Source organism: Heteronotia binoei, chromosome 1, assembly GCF_032191835.1.
Source record: "Heteronotia binoei isolate CCM8104 ecotype False Entrance Well chromosome 1, APGP_CSIRO_Hbin_v1, whole genome shotgun sequence".
In the NCBI taxonomy this organism is placed as follows: domain Eukaryota; kingdom Metazoa; phylum Chordata; class Lepidosauria; order Squamata; family Gekkonidae; genus Heteronotia; species Heteronotia binoei.
In genome coordinates this window covers 208,551,168-208,571,197 of record NC_083223.1, presented here as the reverse complement: position 1 = coordinate 208,571,197, position 20,030 = coordinate 208,551,168, and the positions used below count along the sequence as shown (strand labels likewise).

At 44.3% G+C, this 20,030-nt stretch overlaps 1 protein-coding gene across 2 annotated transcripts in view; it reads right to left on the bottom strand.

Moving 5' to 3' along the window:
* RD3 (RD3 regulator of GUCY2D) overlaps positions 1-12,011 on the bottom strand; it is a 38,178-nt gene extending 26,167 nt beyond the window's left edge. The window contains exons 1-2 of one of the 2 annotated variants that reach the window (XM_060259551.1): positions 11,923-12,011; positions 9,881-9,984 (exon numbers count right to left, since the gene is read on the bottom strand). In XM_060259551.1, coding sequence (XP_060115534.1) covers positions 9,881-9,911 — 31 coding nt within the window. In that variant the 5' untranslated portion in view covers positions 9,912-9,984; positions 11,923-12,011. Of the gene's footprint in view, positions 1-3,302; positions 3,558-9,880; positions 9,985-11,922 lie in introns of those variants that run through there. The other variant, XM_060259560.1, reaches the window with a different exon arrangement.
* Positions 12,012-20,030: the final 8,019 nt, after the last annotated feature.

The window sequence follows — 20,030 nt, the reverse complement described above, 5'->3', positions numbered from 1 at the left end:
AAGTATAGTACACTCCTCCCTTCTACTCCTCCCTGGCCTGGTTGGGGAGCCACCATTTATGCTTCCTCCTAACTCTGCCAATCAGCCTCAGATTCTAGCCCCTGAGTTTTCTGTTCATTCCTTGCTGGCCCTTCCCCTTTCTCTCCTTGGTTGGTTCCCAGGAGGCCTTCAGGCAGGCCCACTCTGCCTGGCTCCACCAAGGTTTCTGTATAGCTGGGCCCACCCATAACGTCACAGTTGGGCTTCTGATGGTTGCCTACATACTTGCCAACTGGCCTTTTCCCTGGAGTCATCTTTGTTGTCCTGGCATCAGGAGATGACAGCATCAGCTGACACCCAAAAGTTCTGAGAGGCAGGTGGCAAGGCCCATGTCCAGTTCCTATGGCTTCCTGACACCCAGGGAGTTATGGACTGGGTGTCCTGGTAATGCTGGCCAAGCTAATGATAGCTGCCTGTGTTACAAGGGAGATGTTTGGGTCCTATTCAGCTTTTGCAGGGTTGGGGAAGTCTTCAACTTTGCCACAAGCACCTCAGTAGAGGATGGGCCAGGCACTGGCCCCAGACATGCATGCCTACACTTATCTACACTTAGCATTATTCTACTGAATGCACTCCATGACCTTTTATTGCTTTTTGGATACTATATCTGTCTGTTACAGAGCAGTCAGAACTGTTCTGCTATCAATTTACAATCCACTGCTTCTATTAAAAAATTAAAAGCAGGGATTTCAACCCATCACAACCGATTTTGATAAAAGCTTTGGTTTTCCATTGGCAGAGTTATATTTCAATAAGTATGAGATGTTTTCAAAGCAGGCAGTATCTTGAGATAATGTAAGAAAGAGAGCTTTTTTGTGTGACAACAGAATAAATCATTTTTGGTTGGCAACACTGTCAAAGAGGCATTGGTTGGGCTGAGAGATTTCTATAAATAGCTTTACAGCAATGCTATCAGAACTAAGTACATTTTTCACAGAGGAACAGCCATCATTAAAATCCAGTTTTAAAAGACAACATTTTAATTATGTGGTTACTGAATTCAAGAAGCAATAGTACTGTCAGTACATATTGATGAAGGAAACTCACTATATAGTCAAGAAATAATCCTACTTAACATATTCCAAGGAGATTATACTGTACATTACATGATTTAAATTCAACACAGAAGCAAAAAAAAATTAATACTTTGGCTCAAACTGAACTTTGGTCTGGAATAAAGTCCTAGAAGAAGATTTGGATTTCTATCCCACCCTATAATCTGAATCTCAGAGTCTCAGAGCCGTCACAATCTCCTCTACCTTCCCCCCCCCCCCCACAACAAACACCCTGTGAGGTAGGTGGGGCTGAGAGTGCTTTTACAGCTGCTGCCCTTTCAAGGACAGCTTCTATGAAAGCTAAGGCCATCTCAGCAGGTGCAAGTGGAGGAGTGGGGAATCAAACCCAGTTCTCCCAGATAAGAGTCCGCGCACTTAACCACTACACCCAACTGGCTAGTTGTTCCATAATTTCCACCAGGTAACCTTAGATGAAAGGAGCCCTGTGGCGCAGAGTGTTAAAGCTGCAGTACTGCAGTCCAAGCTCTGCTCACAACCTGAGTTCGATCCCAGTGGAAGCTGGGTTCAGGTAGTTGGCTCAAGGCTGACTCAGCCTTCCATCCTTCTGAGGTCAGTAGAATGAGTACCCAGCTTGCTAGGGGTAAAGTGTAGATGACTGAAGAAGGCAATGGCAAACCACCCCATAAAAAGTCTGCCGTGAAAATGTCATGATGTGATGTCACCCCAGAGTCGGAAACGATTGGTGCTTGCACAGAGGACTACCTTTACCTTTTAACCATAGGTGAATTCTGCCCTTCAGAGGTAAATAATAGGTACTTGCACAAAAATGCTGAGAAGTATGATATTTGATCATTTGTGTTCACTGCTGCAGAGATTATCTATGACTACTCCATTGAACAGAGGATGGATTTTAGCAGCACTGACCTCTTGTTGAGGGAGGTCAGGGAAAAGGATGCACTTTGAATCAGTCTTCCCTCCCAAACAGGTGGCAGAATGTCAAAGCAGACAGTACCAAGCAAGTATTAAGAACCCTTCCTCTGCATCATAGGCTCATTAGTTTACACCAGATTCAGCCTGGCACACAGAGTCAACTGTTCCCATGTTCCAAGTGTCCACTGATGACCCTTGCATACAAAAGCAGCATTCTCAGCCACTATAGTAAAGATACTTGGACCTCACTGACTCTGCTGCTCACTCACTGATGTATCAAAATTATTAGGGTACTCCACAATCCTGTGGCGCAGACTGATAAAGCTGCAGTACTGCAGTCTGAACTCTCTGCTCACGACCTGAGTTCGATTCCAGCAGAAGTTGGTTTCAGGTAGCCGGCTCAGGCTGACTCAGCCTTCCGTTCTCCCGAGGTTGGTAAAATGAGTACCCAGCTTGCTGGGGGGGGGGGAGTGTAGATGACTGGGGAAGGCAATGGCAAACCACCCCCGTGAAAACGTGAAAGCAACGTCACCATAGAGTCAAAAACGACTGGTGCTTGCACAGGGGACTACCTTTACCTTTTACCACAACCGACAGAAAACTCATCATTTGTTGCACAGTTACTTTAAAAGTTTAGTGGAAGAGAAAACCAGTGTAGAGCAGTTAAGATGAACTCTCCCTCATAGCAGCACCCAGTATTCCAGTAGAGGGTACCAGAGAGCAAAGAAATACAGAAATGCAGGCACCTCCCCCGCCCCCACCACACACACAACCAGACTCTAATTAGGGAAAGGGATACTTGCAGTAGTAGCAAGAAATACTTATGCTTATAGAATTCCATTTACTACTTCAGCTGTACACATATTACTGGTACAGATATTTATCTACACACATTATATATCTATAGGTAGCCAGGAGTCTGCATTTTGCATACGGACTTCTGCAGGCACAGATAATGTTCTTGGCTGCCACAGCGAATGCTTCGGTGTCTCCAATTCTATCCGTTTTAACGCGTGCAGCTATGTTTGATCGCCATTCCAAACGCACACCCATGAATCCGAAACGTTCATTCAGAATTAAGCCTTATCAACTTCGGATCGCATTCTTAAACTATTTTTTTAGAAAACCCCCAAACTGCAAATGTGCTATACTGTGGGAGCCCTGCAATGATTGCTATGGATTCAGATGCAAGAAGAGCATACAGTGGCGATGTCGAAGAAAAGCAACCACTCCACACCCTGCCCAAAGAACGCATCTCGTCCCTCTTTTCCCAACTTTGTGCTACCCTCGAGACGCTACTGGAGCCCCTGTTCTCACCTGGTGGCTGCCAGGCGTAGAGAAGGGTCCCCAAGTCCAACTTGGGCAAGTGAAGAAGCGAAACGCGAAGGCGCCTTTTTGGCCCGGCAAGGAGACCCCCCCTCTGCCCCGGCCTCAAAGTCGGTGGCGAAGCAGGCTTCCCCCTCGGTACCGCCGGACCGCTACTTGTTGCCTGCCTAGTCGCTTTGCCGGTACAGCCTGGGCGTGCCAACTGCACTCTCTGATGAGCCCCCCTTTCCCAGCTGCTGATTGGCAGTTGCTATAGTGATTCCCCTAAGCCTCTTTATCTGTGGCGGGAGGGGATTTGGTGAGCCGACCGAAGGCACAAGAACATCTCGTGGGGACGGCAGTGAATGCCGGGGGCTGGCTGCACTACGCCCTGGGGAAGAGCAAGAGCGATGACATGGGGCCAAACACACACAAAAAACCCTCCACAGAAATGCAAAGGAAGCTTCTAGACAGCATTTTAAAATTACGAAGAAGTGTCGAATGGTTTGGGATGTTCCCAAAAGAATTCTGTGGCCATAAGGATTCAGAGTGGGAGAGCCAAAAAGTCTTTGGAGGATGGTGGAAGACAGGAGGGCCTGGCGTTACTTTGTCCATGGGGTCGCAAAGAGTCGGACTCCACTGTGCGACTGAACGACAGCAACAAAATCATGTCAGGGGGGAGGGGTGGACTGCAATCGGTGAGATCTGGGTTTAAATTCCCTACTCAACCATAATGGATCCTGGCCTTCCACCAAGGAGCTTTGGACAGGATTTTGTCCTGGTAACAACACTGTGAGATTGGTTAAGCTCTAATAAGACTAACCCAAAGTTAGCTTCACAGCTGAGTGGAGGTGTTCATTCAACACTGTAAATCCTACACCACATTACCTCGTAGTCAGATGAGTGCAACAAAAATACAAGAACATCATACAATGAATATACAGCAGAAATAGACTTGAATTCAGATCCCCAAGAATAAATTTCATTCTTGTCCATTGGATCCCACTAGTTCTTTTAATATTATGTATCAATATGCATTCCTAGCCCACTCTTTGTCAAGTCTCTTTGTAAAATGACCTGGAGTCACTAACTTTTGCTATTACCCTATAGAATAGGTCACTGTTCTTTCCATTTAAAATATTTTTATACATTTAAATACATTTTAATTTAAATATGTTTTCATGTGCATACACAGCAAGGAATGGCAGCCAGCTCTAGCACCCCTGAGTTTTCAGGTAGCCGGTTCAAAGTTGACTCAGCCTTCCATCCTTCTGTTGGTAAAATGAGTACCCAGCTTGCTGGGGGGAAATGTAGATGACTGGGGAAGGCAATGGCAAACCACCCTGTAAAAAGTCTGCTGTGAAAACATTGTGAAGGCAACGTCACCACAGAGTCAGAAACAACTGGTGCTTGCACAAGGGACCTTTCCTTTCCTTTGCAAGTCCACATAAACATTTTTTTTTTGCATCTGCCTGTAGAAAATGTCCTGTGTATAACATGGGCAGAGAAATTAAGTTCAGAGCGTGACTTTAAAAATACAGTTATATCCTGCACTTACTTTCAAAAGCAGATTAAACCAACCATATAACCTTCAAACCATTCTCTAAACCTGGCTTGACTTTCTGGTAGCCTCAGGGAAACTATCACAGAAATTAAATTTGAATAAGATCCCCAAATCAAAGTGTTCCACATATGTACATGCCACAAATACAAAGCAGTAACAAAGGAAAATGATAAGAGCAAATCGATGAAGACAGTGCACATTTGGTAGAACAATTATCTGTTCTTGATGAGGGAGGCCACCTCTACTAATCCCATGTACAAGATAACTGCCAGCGGTAGACCTTGGGCTTCTATAGATGGGCAACTTTTACACTGCACTAAAAATGCAACAGTTTGACTGCTTCGGAAACCTTTATCTGCATAAGTTTCTTTAATGGGTGGGGGAGATTTAAGAGACTATCAGTGCCATCCTAAATAGAGTCACAGTCTTCTAAATTCAAACTGGAGAGCCAGTTTGGTGTAGTGGTTAAGTGTGCGGACTCTTATCTGGGAGAACCGGGTTCGATTCCCCACTCCTCCACTTGTACCTGCTAGCATAGCCTTGGGTCAGCCATAGCTCTGGCAGAGGTTGTCCTTGAAAGGGCAGCTGCTGTGAGAGCCCTCTCCAGCCCTACCCACCTCACAGGATATCTGTTGTGGGGGAGGAAGGTAAAGGAGATTGTGAGCCGCTCTCAGACTCTTCGGAGTGGAGGGCGGGATATAAATCCAATATCTTCTTCTTCTTCATTGAAATTGCTTGGCTTAAAATCCATTTAGGATTGAACAATGAATTGAGAAATCCATTATTCTTCAGTTTGTCCTCATGATTGAAACTGTCTTGCACATTTAAGATTAAACATGGATCAGTATATTTTGCTTAAGTGCTATTTAATATTTGTGTTGAAAGTTCAAACCAGACTAAGCTAGAAATTAACTAGCTTCTAATTAATTGCAGAGGATTATGTGCCTGTTTTAAATCTCAGCTCTGGCTCCAGCCTGCTGATTTCCCAAGCTGCCATGGACATGGCAGTTTGTAGTATTAGCCACCTCACAGTCTGGCATAGGTTTTCCAAATCTGAATTAAAATCTAATTTGGCAATAGATTACTCAAGCCCTATAAATTGCCATCAGATCTGAAGTTATTATCTCAGCACTGACAAACTCAGAATGAGAAGCTAAAAGACTGTAAGCACCTGGTAAGCACTTTTTAAAAAACCACAGGAATATCCTGCAGTGAATGACAAAGGTTAATGATTAGAGAACAATTTGGGACTGTTATTCAGTGGAAACTTTTTAGGATTCAGGTGTATTTGCCTCAGCACTTCATGGAAAGAATATGTTCTCTGAAGATACCTCACCCAAGGTGACCTCAGCTATAAAGAACTGCTGACAGGTTAAGGACTCTTTACCTCAGTCTTTAAATAGCTGACACCATATAGAGTTCCTCACTCTATGTCAATTAGCAAAATCCATGGAATACTGATTCCAGAATCTGTGTTATGTGAAACACTTAAAGAGCAAACACACAAAATCTGCTTGCTTTTTATAGGGATTTCTTATTTTAGAAAATATATATGAATAAATGCATGACAGAAATGCCTGTGTGTGAATGAACAGACTCACAAGACCATCCTGTTCCTTCTGGTCAGCCTCAGGAGATCAGAAAAACCCTTCAGCTGTTCCAAGTCTCTGCTTGGTGACTCCCCTTTCCCTTGCTGTTCAGGGGTGCTAAAAAAACCTGGTATCTGCCTGCTGCCACCGATGGCCCTGAGCATATCTCCTGCAAAATGGAGTTATGTGTCTGTTGGTCTATCATTGGCTACTTTCAGTGGTAACTAAAGGGAACCTCTACATTCAAAGGCACTAAACCTCTGGATATCAGTACCAACATCAAGGGAAGGCCTCAGCCTGTACATCCTGCAGTTCAACCTCCAGAGGAATTGGTTGGTGGCCCACTGTGTGAGATGGGATATTATTTATTTATTTATTCATTCGATTTATATCCCGCCCTCCCCACCAAGGCGGACTCAGGGCAGCTTACGACATAGAATTCAAAACAATAAAGTTAATAAATATTAAAATACATTGAATAATTTACAACAGTTAAAACAAGAAAACAATCTAACAGTTCAGTGCTATTCTCACAACCATTCCTTCACAGTTTTTAGGTACCAGTCAGTTATATGCCAACCGGAAGAGAACCGTCTTACAGGCCTTGCCCAAGGTTCCGAACCAGATGCCCAAGGATACCGAACCGGATGGACCACTGGTCTGATCAGTAGAGCTTTTCTCATGTCTGTAACTGTGTTGCTGTTCAAAGACTTTGCCTGGTTGCTGCATCTGCCCACTCCACTCCATGAGCTAGGATGGGAGAAATCTACCACAGCTCTGCAATTCTGAGCTATCATGCCCCAAGGATGGCATGTTTTCTTTGCAGCCCATCTCCATTTCCACATTTCCAACAGCAAGACTGAGTAAGCATGGCATTTTTCCACTGAGGAACCACTCTAACTTTCAGGAAGTTCTTCCTAATGTTGAGCCGGAAACCGTTTTGAGTTAATTCCAACCCACTGGTTCTGGTCCTACCTTCCAGGGCAACAGAAAGCAATTACGCATCATCCTCTATATGACAGCCCTTCAAGTACTTGAAAATGGTAATCATATCACCTCTCAGCCATCTCCTCTCCAGGCTAAACATACCCAGCTCCTTCAACTTTTCTCCATAGGAATTGGTCTCCAGACCCTTCACCATCTTCTTTGCTCTCCTCTGGACCCATTCCAGCTTGTCTATATTCTTCTTACCAGAGCAGAATAAAGTAATACCATCACTTCAGGTGATCTGGACACTATACTTCTGTTAATACAGCTCAAAATCTCATTTGCCTTTTTAGCCACTGCATCACACTGTTGACTCATGTTCAGCGTATGGTCCAGTAAGACTCCTAGATCCTTTTCACACATACTACTGCCAAGACAAGTCTGTCCCATCCTATAACCATGCATTGGATTTTCCTTACCTAAATGCAGAACTTTACATTTAGTCCTGCTAAAATTCATTGTATTGGTTTCAGCCCAGTTTTCCAGTCAAGATCAAGCTGTATCCTGTTTCTGTCTTCTACTGTATTTGCAACCCCTCCCAATTCAGTATCATCTGCAAATTTGTAAGCATTCCCTCTATTCCTTCAACCAAATCATTTATAAAGATGTTGAACAAAACAGGTCCCAGGACAGATCCTTGAGGCACTCCACTTGTCACTCCTCTCCAAGGGAATGAGGAATCATTCACAAGCACTCTTTGGGTGTGATCTGTCAACCAGTTACAGATCCACCTAACAGTAACAGAATCGAAACCACATTTTACCAACTTGTCAACAACGATGGTAGGTATAAGCTCAGTCCTGCATGGCATGTGGCTCCTTTATCAGAAGCCAAGGAAGAAAACTTCTTTCTTCTATCCTAAGTTTAAATCGCCTCTGTCTTTCTCCCCACCCCCTTGGAGTGACCTTCCTGTTCCAAAGGAAATTTTTTCTTTCTGTCCATCTGGCTCATAGCAGTCTCTGTCTCTTTTGGGGATAAATCTGGCAGCAGGTGTGAGCAGGGCTTTTTTTTTAGCAGGAACACACAGGAATGCAGTTCCAGCTGGCTTGGTGTCAGGGGGTGTGGCCTAATTTGCAAATGAGCTCCTGCTGGGCTTTTTCTACAAAAAAACTCTGTACGAAACAATGGTGATGTCAGGGGGTGCAGCCTAATATGCAAATGAGTTCCTGTTGGGCTTTTTTTCTACAAAAAAAGCCCTGGGTGTGAGGTAGTAAACCATTGTCCAGCTTTGGATAGAATCATTAGCATAACCAGAGCTTGAGTATTCTGTGTTGGCTACATTCATTTCTGCCAGCTACTAACCTATAGATGTGCTCCTGTACACAGATAGAGAACAGTCACAATATGGGGGTGAATTCTTGGGTGGGGGGCATTTCTCCATGGCCTGTGTTATGTTTTCTGCTATACTAGATAAGGATGTTCAAAACTTCCTGTGGTGTTGCTACCCCATCTTCTTCATCAGCCGGTTACAGTTCTTTTGCTGTGCATAGCATTTTACAGAAATGATGGTAAAAACCAAGGATGACTATGAAGAGCTCCAAGAGGGCCTACACAAACTGGGTGACAATGTGGCAAGTTAAGTTCAGTGTTGGCTAGTGTAAGATGATGCACATTAGGGCAAAAAAAAATCCCAATTTCAACTATAGGCTAATGGGGTCTGAAGTTGCTAAGACTGAGAGGGAAAAGCTCTTTGGGTCATGGTCAGCAGGCCAGCAGGCCCTTTAAATGGCATGGGAAGGCCAGCAGCTGTTCCTGCCGCTGCTCCCACATTACTTGAATCATGGGGGAAGGAGCAGACATTGGCGGAGGCCATCGCTGTGTTTGGGAGGGTCGACTGCAGGTTGGGAGCTCTGAGTTGGGAGGCTCCACCCAGAAATTAGGGCAGGGCCCCCACAGCCCCCCATCCCTGTGGCTACAGGCCTGGTGACTGAGGGGAATCTCCACACTTAGAAGCACTGACCCCCTAAATCCCAGAGCCAGGAGGCAACATCAGGGGAAGCCCTCAGCCTCTATGCTCTGTTGTTAGACCTCCAGAGGAACTCCAGAGGTGTTAGGCAGGATGCTGAACTAGATTGACCACCATCTAGTTTATTCAAGTGCTTGTCCCTAATAAATATATTCTACATTTTGGCAGAACCAGAAATTCTGGCAAGAGACCAGAATAGAAAGAAATGTATGTGAGTTTTTAGCAGATGCTTGTTTTCCCAATCTACCACCATAAAGCAATATAACAAATTTACCTTTTCACTGGAGTGTGAAGTTTACAAGTTTTGAGAAAAGAAAAAACATTATTTCACAGGTGGATCTCAGCATCTGTTGAACTTCAGACAAAGTTGACACCAAAAACACTGAAGAGGAAAACTTAGCATCCCATAAGGCTGTGCAAAGATGCACACAAAATGTGCATGAAATAAAATTGATAACATGAACTCACATGTTTTCAAGCTTACCTTCAGAGTAACATGGGCAAGAATCATGCATTTCCTTTAAAATAAAACCTGAAAATGTCTGGATGCTTCACATATGTTCCACAATTGCTTCCAGTAAACATCCCCTGTAAAATAGGCTGGAATTATTATCCCCATAATACAGATACAACAGGCATGAAGGGGAGAGAAAAATGGCTTAGTGAGCCTATTTTCCAAACCTAATGAATTTGTAGCAGAGTGCATATCCATCCTTAGCTGTCACAATTAACAGTCACTTATGTATGTATTGTATGTTGTGAAAATGCCTTTGCATTTTTAAAAGCCACAAGCTAGAAGAAGATATTGGATTTATATCCTGCCCTCTACTCTGAATCTCAGAGTGGCTCACAATCTCCTTTATCTTCCTCTCCCACAACAGACACCCTGTGAGGTGGGTGGGGCTGAGAGGACTCTCACAGCAGCTGCCCTTTCAAGGACAACATCTGTCAGAGCTATGGCTGACCCAAGGCCATTCTAGCAGGTGCAAGTGGAGGAGTGGGGAATCAAACCCGGTTCTCCCAGATAAGAGTCTGCACACTTAACCACTACACCAAATTGGCTTTCTTCCCATATCTTGAGAAAACAAATGCCACATATTAATTTTGCTTCCTTTTGTTTATCTTTGAACAGATCTTTAATTACATAACTAGAGCTCTAATGTTTTGAGTATAGTTGCCCATTGCCTGGAGAAAAACTGTCCTGCCCCTTTATTAGAGACTCTATGGGATGTTATTTAGCAGGTGACATGCCAAGCTATTCGGCCTAGAAGTTAGTCTGAAGAAGACAGAAGTTCTCCACCAGCCTGCACCCCAGGAAGATTATCACCCTCCCTGCATCACTGTGGGTGAATCAGTTCTGAAGACAGTCCAGCAGTTCAGCTACCTGGGGTGCATCATCTCCTCAGATGCCAAGATCGACAAGGAGATTGACAACAGGCTGGCAAAGGCAAACCGTGCATTTGGCCGACTGCACAAAAGAGTGTGGAGCAACAAGCATCTGAAAAAAGGCACAAAGATCAATGTTTACAAAGCGGTTGTGATGACAACCCTCATCTATGGCTCCGAATCGTGGGTTTTATACCGTCATCACCTGCGACTCCTTGAGCGCTTTCATCAGCGCTGCCTTCGCACCATCCTCAACATCCACTGGAGTGACTTTGTGACCAACACTGAAGTCCTCAAGCGGGCAGAGGTTACCAGCATCGAGGCACTGCTGTTGAAGACGCAGCTGCGCTGGGCAGGGCATATTTCTAGGATGGAAAACCACCGCCTTCCCAAGATTGCCCTGTATGGCGAACTCTCCACCGGCCATCGAAATAGAGGGGCACCAAAGAAGAGGTACAAGGACTCCTTGAAGAAATCCCTTAGCACCTGTCACATCAACCATCACCAGTGGTCTGACCTAGCCTCAGATCGCAAAGCATGGAGGCACACCATCCACCAGGCTGTCTCTTCCTTTGAGAACGCACGCATAGCTGGTCTTGAGGACAAAAGGAGATTGAGGAAGAATCGCACTGCTACAGCACCAACCCCAAATCAGACTTTTCCCTGCAGCTACTGTGGCCGGACCTGCCTGTCCCGCATTGGTCTTGTCAGCCACCAGCGAGCCTGCAGCAAACGTGGACTATTGCACCCTTCTTAAATCTTCGTTCGCGAAGCCAAGCCGAGAGAGAGAGACATTATTTATCTACATGTCATGAAAAGCTTCATCTGCCCATTTCTACACATTAAACCTCTTTTAAAGAAACAGAATATTTTTCTCAAGGTCTGCTGGCAACCCTAGTCTTTAGAGAGAAAAAACAGTCCTGCATTAGACCTTTAATCCTGGTTCAGCCCTGTCTCCAAACTGAATTTCTACACTAGTTGTAGAATCATAGAGTTGGTTCTATTATTCTAGTGCAGAATTGGTCAAGGACTCCACTATGGTGGAGTGGGCTTTACCGTAGAGGTATAAACAAGTGCTAGGCTGGTTTTTCCTTTAAGAGGATTTATCATAGCCCTACCTTTTCTGTTTCTCAGCCTCACTTGAAATCCATTGATCTATCGACTAAGGTTGCATGCCCCCCAGCTTGCAGGCTACTCAGAAGGGATTTTTCTTCCTCATTCCTTACAGCAGGGGTGGCCAACGGTAGCTCTCCAGATGTTTTTTGCCTACAACTCCCATCAGCCCCAGTCATTGGCCATGCTGGCTGGGGCTGATGGGAGTTGTAGGCAAAAAACATCTGGAGAGCTACCGTTGGCCACCCCTGCTACAGCACTGAAGTGGTCCCATGCACCACTTGGGTTTTTCCTGTCTTTCCTGAGATTTTTTCCAAACAACCTTTTCTGCAGTGTTTGAGGAAAGATCATAACAAAGCTAAGTGACACCAATATGGACAGATCTTCCCACTCCTGCACATATCAGAGCCATTTTATCTGCCTCTGTCCCCAGCAGCAGCCATTTCCCCCTCTGCCTGTGGAGGGATTTTTTAAAACCACCAATTGAATAGCATTATAGTGTTCTAAAGTTATAACACAGGGGTGTCAAACTCACTTTTTATTAGGGCTGCCAAGTCCCCAGTCCGGGCAGGGAACCTCCCCATCACCAGCATGATGACATCACCTGGAAGTGACATCATCAAAATGGTGGCACGCACACAGGCCGCTCAAGGCATTTCCGGGAAAGCTGTATGGTTTTCTCAGACGCTCTAGCCATTTGGGAGGTAAAACTCTATGGTACAATAGGTACCATAGAGTTTTAACTTCCCAAATGGCTAGAGCGTTCGGGAAAACCATAGGGCCTAGAGCGGCCCACATGCGCACCGTCATTTTGATGATGTCACTTCCGGGTGATGTCATTTCATCACGCGCATGCATTGCACACACACAAATGTCCCCCACTGGGGCTTGAAGAGGACTTGCCAACCCTACTTGTTATAAGGGCCAGACCTGACGTAAATGAGACCTTGTTGGGCCGGGCCATGTGTGTCATAAAATGTAACGTCAGGTAGTGGAGATATAAACTTTATAAAGGTCACAGACAAACACAATTGAAGCATAACTAATTAAAAGATTAGCACTCTTGCAATATTTTGTTTAACAGTCTCTGATAAATGACACCTCTTGCTCAGTATTATTGCATCAAAATCTGGAGACAATGTCTGTGGTGTAGCAATCTCAAGTATGTTGTTCAGGTGTTATTCAGATATGTATCTATAAGTTGCAAACCTACTTTTGATGTATTGACAATCATTATAGAAATCTTGTGGTCAATGCTTTGAGCCTAAGATACAGAAGAAAACAAGAAATGGCTGGGCATTGTGAGCTTTTGTACATGTTTGCTTATTGTGTTGGTCAGCCAATGGAGAAAATAGAGGCTTTGCTCTGTAACTCCTGTGTGACTGAGCAAGCCTGGCAAGGCAAGCTGTGATGCAAAAGGAAGCAACAGAGGGAGAAGGAAGCAGATGACAGCGAGTTACTTGTGGGCCTGATAAGAGTCCTCTGGGCGTCTGATCCAGCCCATGGGCTGCACATTTGACACCCCTGTTATAACAAATCTCTAGCCCCTTCCACTGTGACAACACAATGGACAAATTGGCACAGTGGGTGAAAAAATCCCAGATTTGAGTATAGGCTAATGGGATCTGAACTTAGTGAGACTGAGAGAGAAAAAGATGTTGGGGTCATAGTGGATAGCTCAATGAAAGTGTCAACACAGTGTGCTGCAGTGGTGGAAAAGGCAAATGCTATGTTAGGGATTATTTGGAAAGGGACTGAGAATAAAACGGCCAATATTATAATGTGCCTGTATAGATCTGTGGTGCGACTGCATTTGGAAAGACTGTGTACACATTTGGTTAGGGATGGGCATGAACTGTGAAAATGCAGTTTATGTTGGTTTGTAGTTCATGGCTGTATTACAAACAACCACAAACCAGGCCACGAGGTTTGTCCAGTTTATATTGGTTCATGGCTGTACCACGAACAGAACCATGAACCAAACCAAACCAGGAGGTCCAGTCACAACTGAAACAGTTCGTGGTTTGTGGCCCCGCAACTCCTGTTGAAAGGGACTGTAAACAAGGTTCGCAGAAAGTCTGAAAAACAGCTGAGCTAGAGAGAGCAACTCCTGCCACACTCTCTGCTGCTCAGCTGTTTTGGACTGTCTCCTGCAGTCCCGCAAAGTTTAAAAAAACTGCACAAGACAACCTGCAACAGTTGAGCAGCAGGGAGTGCCTTTCTGCCATACAACTGTTTTTCAGCTGCAGTCTCTTTAAATTTAAGCACACACACAAAGTGAAAGATGAGAGAGAGACAGACATGATGGCAGCATGTGACTGAAACGGCATTTGACTCCCAACCCACATAACTCTGTGAAGTGTCTGAATGAGGGGTGATTGTTAAAGGGGACTAGATGACTCTGTCTGGTGGTGTGTTGTTAAGCCAAATGCCCTCAAAACGAGGTTGGGGAATTAGTTAGGTGGACACCTGGCTTAATAGGAATCTTTTTACCAATATATACCAGGCTCAACCATCCAGAGAGTAAATGCTCAATAAAAAGGACTCTAATTTAATAAAACCAATTGTAATTTATTGTGAAAAATAGTTCTTTCATACAAGATAAAAACAAAACAATCACACATTCACACAGGTCTAAGGAAATACAGATAGATTGATAGGGGAACATATATGGGTGGACACACAGGGTAATATTTACCATCGTAGTCTTCCAAGAAGGTTCCAATGGCGACATAAGAGGACAGGGGAAATGGACCCAAAACTGTGGCCAGAATTGGGGATGGATCTAGACAGCGGAACTGGGATACTGTTAGATGCACACATGAGTGGAGTTGGGTCAGAGGTTAAATAGGCTCCCTCAGACCCTTCAGGGGCTAGGAGGTCTTGGGGAGGAGCAGGGGGAGGCTCTGTGATGACCAAGGAGGCTGGACATTAGCAGAGCCAATGGTGAGTCCTTTGGTGACATCCAATTTGGTGTCAGCTTTGACCAATGAACTTCACCTTAGTCCGGTGAACCTGGAAATTTCCAAGCTGCAATATTGCCTGAGGCGGCTCCAAGGTATTAGACTGGGGTGAGAATGGGAATGGCTGGATACTTGAGGTTAAATGGGATTATCTGGGAAGGTGACAATAGGGAATCAGATATTGGCCTAGGTATCCCCGGTGTAGACAAAAGAGTTGGTAATGACAGGAGATGTCCTTCCTCTTATTCCATCATCTTCTGGGCAGGAAACATTGTTTAAGGTTTTGCTAGACAATCAGGAACATTAGTTGAGCTGTTAATCCATTCATGAGGCAAATGGGTTGCTTGCAGGCCAAGGGTGACACAGGGTGTGTACGTGATCTTCCCACTAAGAAGGAATGGAGTCCAGCCTGGCAGGGTATGCTTAGATCAGGAAAGCAAGATGGATTCTGGTGTTAGCCTTTGGTTCATGGAGACGGCTGGAAACTGTTTGCTTGTACAGTTCATGGCGGCATGGCTTCCTTTACTGCAGTGGCCAAGACTGGACACACAAGGAGCAGAATGCTGCTGCAAAGCTGAGGCTTATAGTATCCACATAAGCCTTAGAAAACGTGGGCAAAGTCCACTTCTTAGAGCAGATGTTTGAGAGTCAAAACTCCAGGCACCCTGGCAACCATACTGGTGATCACGATGTCCATATGTATGAAAAGTAGGGGGCTTTTCCTCACAGTGTCTGTGAATGAGACAGAGGACCAGGTATGTGAAAAGGTCAGGGCTCTCTATATATTTTAAAGGAGGCAAGACTGGTAGCAACCTATGACTTCCATCCTGAGCTACCTTTAACCCTGAACCTGTGGGACAGAGGTGTAGAGGGTGATAGGGTCTGTGAGTGCGTAAGGGGTTACACTGAGCTAAAGTGGTATGAAATTAATACAAGTTTGCAGTGTACTAGTGTATATCAACTCAAGATTCTTTAGGAAGGTTTTAAAGCACTGGTGACAGTATGTATCTGGAGAAGGAAGTAATTAGAGCCAGTCTTGTGATCTCCTCGACACTCCAGTTTTTTTTGTAAGAGCAGTTTCACATCTCTTTTAGACAGATGGGAAGAGCAGCCAGGCCTAGTTAAAGAAATAAGCAGAAGAGCAAGAAAGGGCCAGTACTGCACATACAAAACGTGAGGCATTTCTACTGAAAGCAGTATCTTTTCCTGGGCAGGTTTGGAAAAGCACAGTATCATATACCACACTGTGTCTTTAAACATCCTGGGCCCTCACTTGTTTTGCCTGTCTGTCAGGTGTTCACACAATAAGGTTGCCAGCTCTGGGTTGGTAAATTTCTGGCTATTTGGATGTAGAGCCTGAACTGATTTCTCCAGGGCAACTATAGTTTGGAGATCAGTTGTAATTCTGGGAGATCTCCAGGCCTCACCTGTAGGTTGGCAATCATATTTCACACAAAATTGTCTTTGTAGTCACAGTGTGTTATACTCCTTTAAGATGAAGCATGCTCTAATAACTGTTTTTTATCTTGACTCTCAGCCCTTGGGAAACACCTATGCTTTGACGTGCTCATACTTGTTCCTGTCTATTGTTAGCTGAAGCAGCTGGCCCTGAACTGACATTAATGGCAAAGATGCCTCTGGTATTAATGGAAAATTGGCATTGTCTAAACTTTTAAAAAAAACATCTCTAGAAGGAGTCTGTGTTCTTTATAACAGATGTGCACTGCTTTTCAACAACAAAAAGAAGGGGTTTCACAAGAACTGAAATCCCCAAAGGAATTAAATAGCACAAGTTGGAACCCCACTTGCAGGGGGCATCTCATTTTCCTCTCCCCACTATTTCTTCATTTTCTTATCTGAAAGTGTTTTCCTGCCTCTCTCCTTCATACCCACCTGTATTTATTTGCCTCCCTTCCCTCCTTTCCCCCCTTCCCTGCCATGGCAGCGTCTATCCAAGAAAACTACAGAACAGTGCTGGGCACCAGGCAGGGCCCAGTTGCACAGCGAGAAAGCTGCAAGGGCTTATGAGGGAAACCTAATTTTCCCCTTAACTACACTATTTCCTATTACCTTTCTCCTGGCAACTGTCAAGTAGTGAGTTCGGACACTAAAGTGATTTCAGTATAGCTCTTCGTTGGAATCCAAAACACACAGCAAGCTGCAACTATATACACAGAAACTCAACCTCAAAACACAGCCCAGCAATAACAAACCAATCAGAACACAGGTGCTAGGATCCTTTCATTATATAAAAATTATACTACAGAGGTTACTGGATTGGCTGGCTCAGCAAGAGCGACCAATCTGAAAGCAACTGTAAGGAGCCTCTCACATAATGGGTGCTGGCTCGAAGCTCTCAATACATAACAGCAATCTTCATATCCTCCTCTTTTTCTGCTTCCCCTTCTCTGTCCAAATTATCCACTACCTACTTTTTATCCCACCCACCCCCATTCAGCTTTATTACTTAATGGTTCCATTTATATCTCATTTTGCTCCTCAATACTGACCCAAAGCAACTTACATCATTCTCTTCTCTATTTTATCCTCACAACAACCCTATCAACACAGGTGGACTGGGAGTAAAAAAACAAAACACAAAACCTGGAAAAGGCCCCTCACCTAGCCCACACAGGCCCTGTCCCCCCAAAAAAGGGAGAGAGGGAGAGAAGAGAGAGGAACAAAATAAGAGTCAATCTGCCAGGCCCTGCCCTCTGAAGTAGGGAAGAAGGAAGGAAGGAATTGCTGCCTAAGCAATTGACCAGGGTCTGCCTCCCTGGGCTTGTCTTCCATTGGATGAGAGAGCACCGAAAACATTTTGTAATACTTGTTTTATTATTTCCTTGCAACCAGATATTTCAAGCCTCATGGTGACATTGCTGTTTGGGGGTGGAGCCCCACCCCACTCCTAGAAGTCTCCTTCCCACTAGAGACGCAAAATTTCTGGAAATTTTGAAGCTCGGAAAAAAACCCAGTTTTTTTCCGGTTTATTTCAGGGGAAAATGGAAATTTTCAGAAAAATTGAAAAAAAATTCTGCATTGGCACTTCTTTTTTCATTTCCAGACTGAAAGTAATTCTGTTACTTTAGGAACATAAAATATGACTATGGACAATTTTACTTGGCATGAAATTATCACAACTAGCCTATTAAAAATATAGTGTATCCAAACACTTATTACAAACAGAATTTATTTTTAAAATAATATTTATTTGTAATTGTAACAAATGGACCAACAATCTCCTGAACTGTTTACTAGTTTATGTGGAACAGACAAAAAACCTCCACAAAACAATTTTTAAAAATCCAGAAGTAACAATTATTCGTATTTTCTCCCCACAGTATTAAATAAAAATAAAAAACTCATTCTCATAAAAAGAATTGAAGAGGGGGGAAGTGTATAGAAGGGAGTGTAGGATTAAGTTTCAATGAATGGTCATGGCCTATGACTTGCTTGTCCTCAATGCACAGAAATTAGAATAATCTGATACTATATATATCTTTTAGAAATGATTTGGAAAATATTTGAACACCTTGTCTTAAAATATTTTATTCATCGTGTTAAAATAAAACGTTCCATAATCAATATCTTTTCTATTCTTTTTTTCAATTTTTCCAGTTTTTCAGAAAAACAAAAAAAGGCTTCAGGAAAAAAATAGATAAAAACCCTTTTTTCTGAATTTTTCAGTTTTTTTTCCAGGGCTTCACATCTCTACTTCCCACCCCCCACCAGCGTGTGGTAAGTACCTGGCAACCCTCTGGTCACTCACTCTCTCTTGGTCTTATCTACCTCACAGGGTTGTTGTGAAGGAGGGGAAAGTGATGTATGCCACCCTAGCTCCTTGAACAAAGAACAACAACAACATGCAGTAGAATCACAGGGTGTTCCAGGCAAGAGAAAAGCAGAGGTGGTTTGCCATTGTCTTCCTCCATCTTCCTTGGTAGTCTCCTATCCAAGTACTGACTATGGCTGACCAACTTTAGCTCCCATCCTCTGATGAACCTAAGCTATCCTCTGATGAACCTAAGGCTATCCATTTTGTTTCTTGAAGGAAGGGGGATGATAGAAAGTGCTTCACATTCATTCAGCTCTCAGGTTGCTCTCTGTCTCTTCCACAATGCAAAACTGGTGTTTTGTTTTGTTCTTGCATTGTCCCCTGACTCAACTCTCTTCCAAGCCATGGGCCAATCTTTCAAATACAGAGATTCCTCATCTGCCAGGAAACATCCTTCTGTTTATTAGCTGTCATTGATAGAATATTGCCTGAACATGGACCAGCCCGCAGCTGGTGGTTCTAATTTTGTATTTCAACTGCTATAGTATATTAATGGACGGAAGGCAGCATGGTATAGCCCAATCTCATGAGATCTCAGAAGCTAAGCAGGGTTGGTACTTGGAAGACAGACAACCAAGGAAGCCTCTGCAAAGGAAGGCAGTGGCAAACCACTTCTTGCCTTAAAATACCTAGCAACGGTGATCCATGCAATGGTCACCTTGAGGTTGGACTACTGCAATGCCCTCTACATGGGGCTGCCCCTGTGCCGAACCCGGAAATTGCAGCTAGTGCAGAACGCCGCTGCCCGGCTGTTATTGGGGCTCCCAAGATGGGAGCACATTCAGCCGGGGCTCCGGGCTCTGCACTGGCTGCCAATATCTCACCGAGTTCGGTACAAGGTGCTGGTCATCACCTTTAAAGCCCTATATGGCCTAGGACCTGCCTACCTGAAGGACCGTCTCTCCCCACACGTGCCCCAGAGAGTACTGAGATCGGGAACTCAAAATCTCCTGGTTGTCCCCGGGCCAAAGGAAGCCCGGCTGAAAACCACAAGGGACAGGGCCTTCTCTGTAATGGCCCCGTCCTGGTGGAACCAGCTGCCGGAAGAGGTTAGGGCCCTGCGGGACCTTGTGCAATTCCGCAGGGCCTGTAAGACAGTCCTCTTCTGGCTGGCCTACAACTAGCCAGCACTGAAACTGAGTGGAGATGTAAGACCGCCGTATGTCTTGAATGTTTTAAATATAACTATGTGATTGGTTAGATTTTTAGATTTTTAGTGGGTAAACTGAATGACTAATTTTTATCCATAATTTATATTTTTATGTTAGATTTTACATGTTGTAAGCCGCCCTGAGCCACCTAGTGGAAAGGGCGGGATATAAATCACAAATAAATAA